The sequence below is a fragment of the Notechis scutatus genome, chromosome 8 (genome assembly GCF_049901735.1).
Source record: "Notechis scutatus isolate UNSWTSFEM ecotype Mainland chromosome 8, rNotScu1.2, whole genome shotgun sequence".
Lineage (NCBI taxonomy): Eukaryota > Metazoa > Chordata > Lepidosauria > Squamata > Elapidae > Notechis > Notechis scutatus.
Genome location: NC_142016.1, coordinates 19,283,861 through 19,294,572, shown reverse-complemented (window position 1 = coordinate 19,294,572; position 10,712 = coordinate 19,283,861). Strand labels below are relative to the sequence as shown.

Here is a 10,712-nt window from a genome sequence, read left to right as displayed (position 1 = left end):
CTGCATTCTCCCCGCCCAGTCACTTCTTAGGGAATTTCCTTTTTTTTCCTTCCCAATGATCAACTGTTCCAATGATCAGCTGTGCCAAAAAAACCTCGCTGTCTTACTGCTTCACCCAGGAGGCTTGCCTGAGGCCCAGGAGGCAAAAAAAGAAGGGGGAAGAAGTCTGAAAAGAAGAAGAAGAAGAAGAAGAAGAAGAAGAAGAAGAAGAAGAAGAAGAAGAAGAAGAAGAAGAAGAAGAAGAAAGAAGAAGAAGAAGAAAGAAGAAGAAGAAGAAGAAGAAGAAGAAGAAGAAGAAGAAGAAGAAGAAGAAGAAGAAGAAGAAGAAGAAGAAGAAGAAGAAGAAGAAGAAGAAGAGAAGAAGAAGGAGGAGGAGGAGGAGGAGGAGGAGGAGGGAGGAGGAGGAGGAGGAGGAGGAGGAGGAGGAGGAAGCCATGCCCACCCAGTCACATGGTCATGCCCAACTAGCCACTCCCACAGAACCAGTTGTTTAAAAATTTGAATCCCACCCCTGCACTCTACCAAAGCAAGAAGAGAGAAGAGTGCAACCAAGGCAATAGAAAAAGATCAGCAGGACTTGAGGAGCATTTGAGGAAAAAGTAAAGAAGAAGAAGAATCCTGCTGAGAAGTGAGGCGAGACATTGCAGAACTTCAAGGAAGGGAAGGAGAGGAGAGCAGGCTGCGAGATGAGCTATCCAGAGAACGAGAAGACATCTCAAATAAATGAATCCTTTCATCCTGGACATCAGCCTGATTCCATGAAATCAGCTGTTAATCCACCGCCTCCAATGTATGGGACATCTCCCTCTATGCCACACCAGTACCAACCTTATGCTGGACCTCCTGAAACCATACCTCTGCAGCCTCAACAAACCATCCTCGTCACAAATGTCCAACCTGTCAATGAACCAGATTATTTGGGCTACTCCATCTTCACCCTCCTTTGCTGCTGCCTCCCCTTGGGCATAGCTGCTTTGGTTTATTCCATGCAGGTGAGTTTCATTGAGACAGGGAGAGGGAGGGAGAGGGAGAGGGACAGGGACAGGGAGAGGGATAGATCACTTGACCATGGGGATGCTATGACCATCATAAGTGCAAGGAATGGCTGTACTTCACTTTTTTTTCAGTGCCAATGTAACTTGAGCTGTTCATTAAATGAGACAAGATGACCTGTAACAGAATATGATTCCTTCCAGCAAACATATTATATTTATTTTTAAAGTGTTTCAGATATCAAACTATCGTGATTTTTTTTTAAGGTCAAGGCACACATCAGAAAAGTGCATTAAACCTGCTGATTTGAATGTTAGTGTCAGCCTTCAAGATCTTCCTCCTTTCCTTTGCTTCTTTCTGGCTGCCATGAGTAACGGGGGGGTGGGGTTGAAGTGGGGAAATGTATGAGATGTAAGCTGCAAATGTTGCTAACTGATATTGTATAAATTGGGGAGGGTTTCTCATTCCTGCTTAGCTTTCTCTTCTCTGTGCAACTGCAACCCTTTATCTGAGTAAGCCAAGGTCAGCTAATCATCACCACCTGGAGATGGCCGCATGATGTAGTTCACAACTTTTAATTGGAAGAACCGTTTGAACTGTTGAGGGTGGGAACATTTCACTCCCTTGATATATGTGATGTGCGTGTCTAATTACCCAGAATTAGGGTAATTAGAATTTTCTTGTTGCTACCACTGACTTCCAGTAAAAGACATCTTTTCTCTAATTACAAGAGTCTAAGTTTTTCGTTCCTGGATTTTGAATGGAGCACCAGCTGACATTATTCTGAATCTGGGTAATCATCGAGTTTTAGAGCATCCTTTAATTGCGCTGCAAATCAATGAGAAGGGGATTTTACAACCCTGTGCCATGGTGGGAGATTTGTCCCATGTGTGTGGCAGAACTGGAGGACGGGGTTGGGTCACGCCTCCCACAACAGCCAATTTGACCCTGTGTGAACCGGTTGTTAGATTATGTGAATCCCACCACTGTAGTGTAGCCTGCATTACTCAGGAAGAGTTCCAGAAACCTGTTTCTTGATCAGACCGAGTTCAAGGGCTAACATCCCATCAGAGGTGAGATCCGTCCCCACTTTCTTGGCCTTTCAGAAGAGCCTTAAATCTTGGCTCTGTTAGTTGGCTTGGCGCCCTGATGAAGACACTCTATGTTGGAGGAGGTTGAAGGGAAAAAGAGAGAAGACACAAACCCACATAACCGTTTGTCCTCTTGGTTTTTTGTTGCTATTTAATTCTTGCCCGTTTTAATTGCTTTTATTACATATACGCTTTTATTATCTTATAAGCTGCTATGAATATTTTGACACTGAGGGGGGCATCAAATGAATAAATAAATAAACCCTGTCCACTCTGACAGAAGATTTGAGCAAGAGAGATAGTCCAAAAAATTGCAAGAAGGTATGAATACCTGTAACAAAGACCATGTGGCTTAGCAGGAATGTTGATGCCATGATTAGTCAGCGTGTGCAAATAACCTAGGACAGAGGGGTCAAACTCGATTTCATTGAGGGCCGCATCAGGGTTGTGTTTGACCTCCGGAGGGTGGGTGGGCATGGCCAGGGTGGGCATAGCCAGCTTAACATCACTCATGTTGGGAGCACCTATGATGGCCCAAGCACTCTCCCAGCGGAAAGGGAGCTTGGGAGAGAAATGAACTGGAGCTCCCTTTTCACTAGCAGAGGCACCGCAGGCCAGTCCTTCACTGTTTCCAGGACAGCCCCATGGGTCAGATTTAAGCACCCCAATAACCTGTTGCCTCGGATGTGTGGCCGAAAGACATGTAAGCACTTGATTCCAACATAAATAGATCCCGTGCAGCTGCCAGGTTCCTTTTGTAAAGGAGTCCTTTTTTTTCTGCACGAAATCTATTTATCTGTCATTGCTGTTGCTCTGTTTCTAGTGCAAATTGCTTTGAAAACTCTCACATCACCCAAAGTCCTATGCAAACCCTCCATTCAGTCTGAGGAGCTAAATCGATTACAGTAGTTTTATTTATTTTATTTATTTTATTTATTTTATTTGCCAATTGTTTACAAGATAATAAGTATAAGTGTATACATAGTTGTGAATACATGAAATGGGTACATATAAGAAAAATAAAAGAAGAATAAGAGAAACAATAGGACAGGGACGGTAGGCACATTGGTGCGCTTATGCACGCCCCCTACAGACCTCTTAGGAAAGGGGTGAGGTCAATAGTAGACAGTCTAAGGTTAAAGTTTTTGGGGTTTGGGGAAGAAACTACAGAGTCGGGTAGAGTATTCCAGACATTGACCACTCTATTGCTGAAGTCGTATTTCCTGCAATCAAGTTTGGTGCGGTTTACTTTGAGTTTGTATCTATTGTGTGCTCTTGTGTTGTTATGGTTGAAGCTGAAGTATTCATTGACAGGTAGGACATTGCAATGTATGATTTTATATACCATGCTTAAATCAGACCGAAGACGGCGTAATTCAAGGTTTTCTAGTTCTAGAATTTTAAGTCTGGTGGCATAAGGTATTCTACAACGAGTAGAGGAGTGGAGAACTCTTCTTGTGAAATATTTCTGGACTTTCTCAACTGTGCTAATATCAGATACGTAATGTGGGTTCCAGACTGATGAACTGTATTCGAGTATTGGTCTAGCAAATGTTTTGTATGCTCTGGTTAGTAGTGTGATATTACCAGAGAAAAAGCTACGTAGGATTAGGTTAACAACTCTTAATGCCTTTTTGGCTATGTAGTTGCAGTGGGCTCTAGCACTTAGATCATTAGAGGTGAGTATTCCAAGGTCCTTTACAGAGCTTGGGTCATCAACAAGATCTTGACTATTCAGCTTGTATTTTATTTTCTGATTTTTTTTGCCAATATGTAAGACAGAGCATTTATTTGTTGAGATTTGAAGTTGCCATTTGTTTGACCATTCAGATACATAGTCGAGATCTTTTTGAAGGGTAGCAGTATTGTCTGTGGTATTGAACAGCTTTACATCATCAGCGAAAAGAACGCAATTGCTCTTAATATGATCACAGAGGTCATTTATGTAGAGTATGAAGAGAGTTGGTCCTAGAACACTGCCCTGGGGGACACCACTATTGACAGGTACTGGATTTGATAGTACGCTCCCGATTTTGACCATTTGTTGTCTGTTTGCCAGGAATGCTTCTATCCAGTTATTCAGTTGTCCAGAGATACCATAGGATTTTATTTTTAGGAGTAGTTTGTCGTGTACCACTGAATCAAAGGCTTTACAGAAGTCTATGTAGATTGCGTCTATTGCTTTGCCCTGGTCGAGTTGTGTCGTCCATATGTTTTTGCAGTGTAAGAGTTGCAGATTACAGGATAGTTTTTTTCTGAAACCAAATTGTTTATTGGAGAGTAGGTTGTTTGTCTCTAAGTGGAGGATGATGGATTGGTTAATAATTGATTCCATGACTTTACAGGTGACGCAGCATAAGGAGATTGGTCTGTAATTTTCAACTAGGCTTGGGTCTCCTTTTTTGAAGATGGGAATGACTGTGGCTTGTGACCATAGGTTAGGCAAGGAGCTGGTCCTGAAAGATTTTTCAAAGATTATGCTTAGAGGTTTGGCTATGGCAGTGGATAGCTTTTTTAAGAAGTAGGCACATATTCCATCAGGTCCAATAGATAGAGATGGTTTTAGATTGCGTAGTGCTTTTTCAGAACATTGTCTTCTGTAAAATCGATATGTATTAGATCATTGTTGTTATCTGTGGTACGGCTAGGAAATACTGGGCATGATCCATTGCTGTTTACAAATACTGAGCTGAAGAATGTGTTAAAGATGTTGGCTTTAGTGGTGTCGTCGTTGCAGTCTTTACCATCAGGTCCTATCAAGGGTGGGATAGACCTTGAGTCTTTTAGTTTGTTGTTTACAAAATTGTAAAAAGCACGGGTGGGATTGGAGCTTAGAAGGTTTTCCTCTTGTTTAATGTGATAATTGATGCATTCGGTCTTTATCTGGTGGCATAAATTTTTGTATCGGCTTTTGAAATTGGCAACGTGACCAGATTTGTTTTTCCGCCAGAGTGATCTCTTTTGGGATTGAAGTTTCCTTATTGTTATGGGTAATCTGCTTTTTTGTTTTGTTTTGGGAGTTGTTGTTGGTACATATAGTTTGATGACTCTTTTGACTTCAAGTAAAAATATGTTGTAATGGTCTTCAACAGTATTGCATCCAGTGAATAGAGATTGCCAATCAAGGGATGAGAGATCGTTGTCTATAAGATCATAGTTGCCTTTTTTGAAGTTACAATTGGGGATTACATCATTGTGGTGATTTTTGTGTGGGCGTATGTTGAGACGAAAGTCAATCATATTGTGGTCACTGCTGGAAAAGGGTTCTTTAGTTTGTATTCCGTAAATTAAATTCAAACTATTGCAGAAGATGAGATCGAGGCAGTTGTTTAGTCTAGTGTTGTTGGTTACTAGTTGTTCCAGTCCCAGATTTGTAATAGCATTGTAGAAGGTTGTGTGTATGATTTCAGTTGTACATTCATTTAGGGTCCAGTCAATATGAGGTAGATTGAAATCACCAAGAAAGATAAAAGGGTATGGGCAGGATGCAGCCCATGTTAGTAATGTATTTAGCTTGTTTACATGTTCGATGTCATAATCAGGTGCTCTGTAACATAGTAAGAATCGAATTGTGATATTTAAGGATAGTTCACAGATGATGGTCTCCGAAAGAGCAAGCTCCTGGGTAACTTGGATATTTTTTAGATGTAAGGACTTTTTATAGAAGATAGCAACACCACCTCCTCTACGAATTTCACGATCTGATCGGTAAACATGATAGTCCCTTACTGTGGTAATGGAGTCAGGGAGAGATGCATTGAGCCATGTTTCACAGACAAATATAATGTCGAATTTAGCCATATTTAGTAGGAGGAAAAATTCAGGTATTTTATTCACGAGGCTTCTTGCATTGAGTAGTTTGCATTTAAGGCCAGTAGTAGTTGGAATTGAGGTAGTTAGGGGCGTGCATGCCTAGTCTTGGGTGATGGTGGATCAGTTGAGGTAGGGTTGTGGTTGAGGGTTAAAGCTGAGTTGCGGGTTGTGTGGCTTACTTTAGATACAGTCAGCATGGTAGTCAATGTACAGGTCCTTCTCTCCATTGTCTAGACGTTTTTTGAGTTCAGTGTGGAGTACACAGGAGCGGGCACGTTGCTGTATGGTTAGGTCAGGGCGACAACGGAGGTTCTTATGGTTGGTGTTGGTTTTGGCGAGTGAATTTATAGTGTAAATGAATTTACGTTTGCTTGATTCATTTTTGCAAATGACCCTGCACAAGCGTGGGGCCACAGAGCCGTCTCTGTTTTTGAGCTCTCGGCCAATGCGGGAAATGTCAAGTATTTCATCAGCGGAGATGGTTGATGCTTGATAATCACTGATGATGTTTCAGACAGTTATCAAAGATTTGATTTTTAAAATAGGGTATATGGGTACAAGTGCACCAAATGGATAAAAAGGGATTCCACTGAATTAATTTGAGACCCAGTTAACAATTAATAAGGATAAAACTAAAATGATAACAAAAAATCTAACAGAGAAACAAAAAAGAAAGAAATTAGAAGAGGTAATGGGCTTACAAATTGTAAAAAGAATTAAATATTTAGGAATTTGGCTCACGGCAAGATGTTCAACAATAAAAGAAGATAATTACGTAAAACTGGTATGAGAAATAATTTTTTTTTTTTAGAAAAATGGGAGAAATTGCAATTATCAATGCTAGGAAGAATAGCGACTATTAAGATGAACATCTTGCCAATAATAATATTTCTCTTTCAAAATATTCCAATTAAATTAGATAATTTTTTTTAACAAATTAAATAAAATTACTACGAAATTTATTTGGTCAGGGAAAAACCTAAAATAAAATTAAGCTCCTTACAAGATAATAGATGCACAGGTGCATTTGGGCTCCCTGCCTGGGAACTATATTATAAAGTGGCAATTTTAACATGGATTAAGGATTGGACCAATTTGAGAAACAAAAGAGTTTTAATTCTAGAAGGGCATGATTTGGAAGCAGGGTGGCATGCCTTCATGTGGAACCCAGGAAATAAAAGTTACACACACTTTAATAGGCATATAATTAGATGTTCATTATTAAAGGTGTGGAAAGAAATTAAACACAAACATTATATGAAGATTCCAGGATGGGTTTCCGTCATGGAGGCATTGATCCACCCCAAATACACTAGAAACTGGAAGAAAAATTATGTATTATGATGTGCTAAATTCCCAAGGAAGATTAATGACGAATCAAGAAATTAGAGAGCAAGGGATGAAAATAGAGTGGTGGCCATACTTACAACTCAAGGCAAGATATAAAAAAGACATGGAAGAGTTTGGAATTGAGATAAAACCAAATCAATTAGATAAAATATTGGAGGGAACAGATGAAAAATTAATCTCAAAAATGTATAACTACCTGTTAGAATATGAAATGGTGGGAGAAATAGTTAAAGGCCCAATGATTGCATGGGCAAGGAATGTTTTATTTATTTATTTATTTGATTTGTCAATCGCTTACAAGATAATAGGTATAAGTATATACATAGTTATGAATACATGAAATGGGTACATATAAGAAAAATAAAAGAAACAATAGGACAGGGAGGGTAGGCACATTGGTGCACTTATGCATGCCCCCTACAGACCTCTTAGGAAAGGGGTGAGGTCAATAGTAGACAGTCTAAGGTTAAAGTTTTTGGGGTTTGGGGAAGAAACCACAGAGTCAGGTAAAGTATTCTAGACATTGACCACTCTGTTGCTGAAGTCGTATTTCCTGCAATCAAGTTTGGTGCGATTAACCTTGAATTTGTATCTATTGTGTGCTCTTGTGTTGTTATGGTTGAAGCTGAAATATTCATTGACAGGTAAGTCATTGCAATGTATGATTTTATATACCATACTTAGATCAGATCGAAGACGGCGTAATTCAAGGTTTTCAAGGTCTAGAATTTCAAGTCTGGTGGCATAAGGTATTCTACAACGAGTAGAGGAGTGGAGAACTCTTCTTGTGAAATATTTCTGGACTTTCTCAACTATGCTAATATCAGATACGTAATGTGGGTTCCAGACTGATGAGCTGTATTCAAGTACTGGTCTAATATTGTAGGGCACAATATTAATTTGGAAGATTGGAAAAAATTTGGAATCAAAATTACAAAATGACAAAATGGCGATCTATAAAGAAAATCAATATAAAATGTGTTACCGGTTGTATCTGTCACCCTCAAGGTTAGCTAACATTTATCCAAACATGAGTCCGATGTGTTGGAAATTTAAGGAAACGAGGGGCACCTTCTTCCACACTTGGTGGCTCTGCCCAAAAAGTAAAAAATATTGGGGGAAAAAATAGACTATGGATAAAAGAAATTACAAGTATTCAATTAGAATTCAAACCTGAAATATTTTTGTTGGGAATGTTAAAAGGGGACTATGCAAATGAAATGAAATATTTAATTCTCCATATAATCACAGCAGCAAGAATTGCGTTGGCACAATGTTAGAAGGGCGAACAAATGCAAACAAATAATTTGATTACTCAGAAAATACTTGACTGCGCTGAAATGGACCTACTCACACAAAAACTTAGGAATAAGGAAGACTCAAGATTTATTACAGCTTGGGATAAATGGTATAAGTGGATTAAAGAGAAAAAACAGGAAATTAAAAGATATGTTTTTGATGAATGGAGTGGAGTAAAATTAAGAATGTTTACCAAATAAGAAATGAATAGTAGTAAAATTACTACCAAGAAAAAAGCACACCGTCTTAGTTGATTAGAAGCATATGTTTCATATGTTTTATATGTTTATTTATTATGTATTTGTATATATAGATTTTGTCTACAACGTAAAGTTGTATTTGATGTATTGTACATAGTGTTTTTCTTTTTTAATCTCTAATCTCTTCCTTAGCTTCTTTCTTACATATTTTCTTCTCTTCTTGTTCTTTTTTTTCTCTCTCCTTCTGTCTTCACACTTGCCATCTTTATTTTGAAAATCGTGTTCGTTTGCAAGTTTTGACATTTGTCTCCTCCTTGCTCTTCCACATGCCCAGAGTTGACTAATAATATGGGTCTCAATAATTTTCTTTTTACCTCTTTCCTTTCCCCCCCCCCCCACCCCCCCCACCCCCCGCTGCAGACTCAAGGGGCCAATCAACGAGGAGATATCGCATCTGCTAAGAAATATTCCAAAGTGGCACTCATCTTGGATCACACAGCCCTTGCATTGGGGATTGTATGCACCATTCTGGCTATTGTTTTCGTCTTTGTTCCAGCATTGACCGCAGTTACAACACTTCATCAGAGGGCCTTTGGAAATTACAATCCCTGAAGACAGCATATTATCTTAATACACAGAAGTCAGAAATGAAACTATCTAAAATAAAACCACAGCTTTTGAATTAATGTAAATCATGTAAAACGCTTGGTGCAGAATCTAACCTTACGCCAGTCCTTCAGACTTCCCACAAGTTCACACATGCTTTGCTGGCCACACCTAAGAACTACCCCAGAATACACTGAAGACAGTATTGGGCAGTCTGAAATACTATTAATTGAGAATTCTGATTCTTATCGATCCCCAGACTGAAACAATAGCTTGGGAAAAGGTAAATGTATCCGTTTTGAGGCCACATGTGAAGCATTGCCTCATTTAGTGGTGAGCAGCACTTCTTATATTAAAATACATGTCATAAGTTCTAAATCTCATTCATATGAAATGGATGCAACACACTAGATGTGAGAACTGAAATTCCAATTCTTGTAAATCTGCCATAAGGATATTCCTCATATTGTCTCTGGAACAGTCTTCCATAAGATATTATCATTGCATATAAGACCCAGTGTTGCCATAAATCAAAAGTAAAGAATTTGGTATCTTAGGGCTTCATGTAGCTTTCCAAATCCTGATACACATTTGACTCCAATTGTAAAATGTAATGCAATCATAGGAATAGCTCTGTCTCACCTTTCTGTATCATTGATTGTACTGTCACATTGCTCTAATTATTGGAAATTATTGCATATTATGCATCTGCCCTTTTGTAACTTGATAACATTCTTTTGTGCACTGCACTGATATAATACAAAGTAGGACTTTATTAAATGTATGAAGTGGAATTCTGTGAAGATTTTTTTTTTTTGTTTAAGCTTATGTAAATTTATAATATAAACTTATGTGAAATAAATGCTAATTTGTGTTCTGGCTCTTATGTATGAACTTCAACTCCCAAAATTCTCCAGCCAGTACTGGAAATAAATGAAAATCAGAAATGTCAAAATGAGAGGTGGGACAGAAGGGTGAATTAGTTAAGTGAGCTAAAACAGGAAATTATAATGGATTTTGACCCAGGGCAGAATGAGAGCTTAGTTTAACTGGCTCACCTATTTATTTATTTGTGTGTGTGAGTATTTTTATAATTCCAGTTATAATTTCATTGGGTCATGTACTATTGATTCAACTCTTCCTTCACCAGTTAAAAATATCTATTTGGGTCCACACATAGCCTTCACACCCTACAGAAAATGTCTGAATGTTAAAATAAGTGCAAACTGTGGTAACCTTTCCTTTAATGGAAAATGGCATGAGAATGTTCTAAAATCAATATCTTGCCAATGAGAGCTATTTTCCTCTGGGATAGTCAACCTGATGCCCTCTACATGGAGTGATGCTTCCCATGACCAGG

The 10,712-nt window shown here is 38.7% G+C and overlaps 1 protein-coding gene across 1 annotated transcript; it reads left to right on the top strand.

Moving 5' to 3' along the window:
* The first annotated feature begins 470 nt into the window (after window positions 1–470).
* Window positions 471–10,354, top strand: LOC148129921 (trafficking regulator of GLUT4 1-like). The gene is made up of 2 exons (XM_087970962.1): window positions 471–992; window positions 9,167–10,354. The coding sequence occupies exons 1-2, from the start codon at window positions 687–689 to the stop codon at window positions 9,356–9,358; spliced, it is 498 nt and encodes a 165-aa protein (XP_087827088.1). The 5' UTR covers window positions 471–686; the 3' UTR covers window positions 9,359–10,354.
* The last annotated feature ends 358 nt before the right edge of the window (window positions 10,355–10,712 follow it).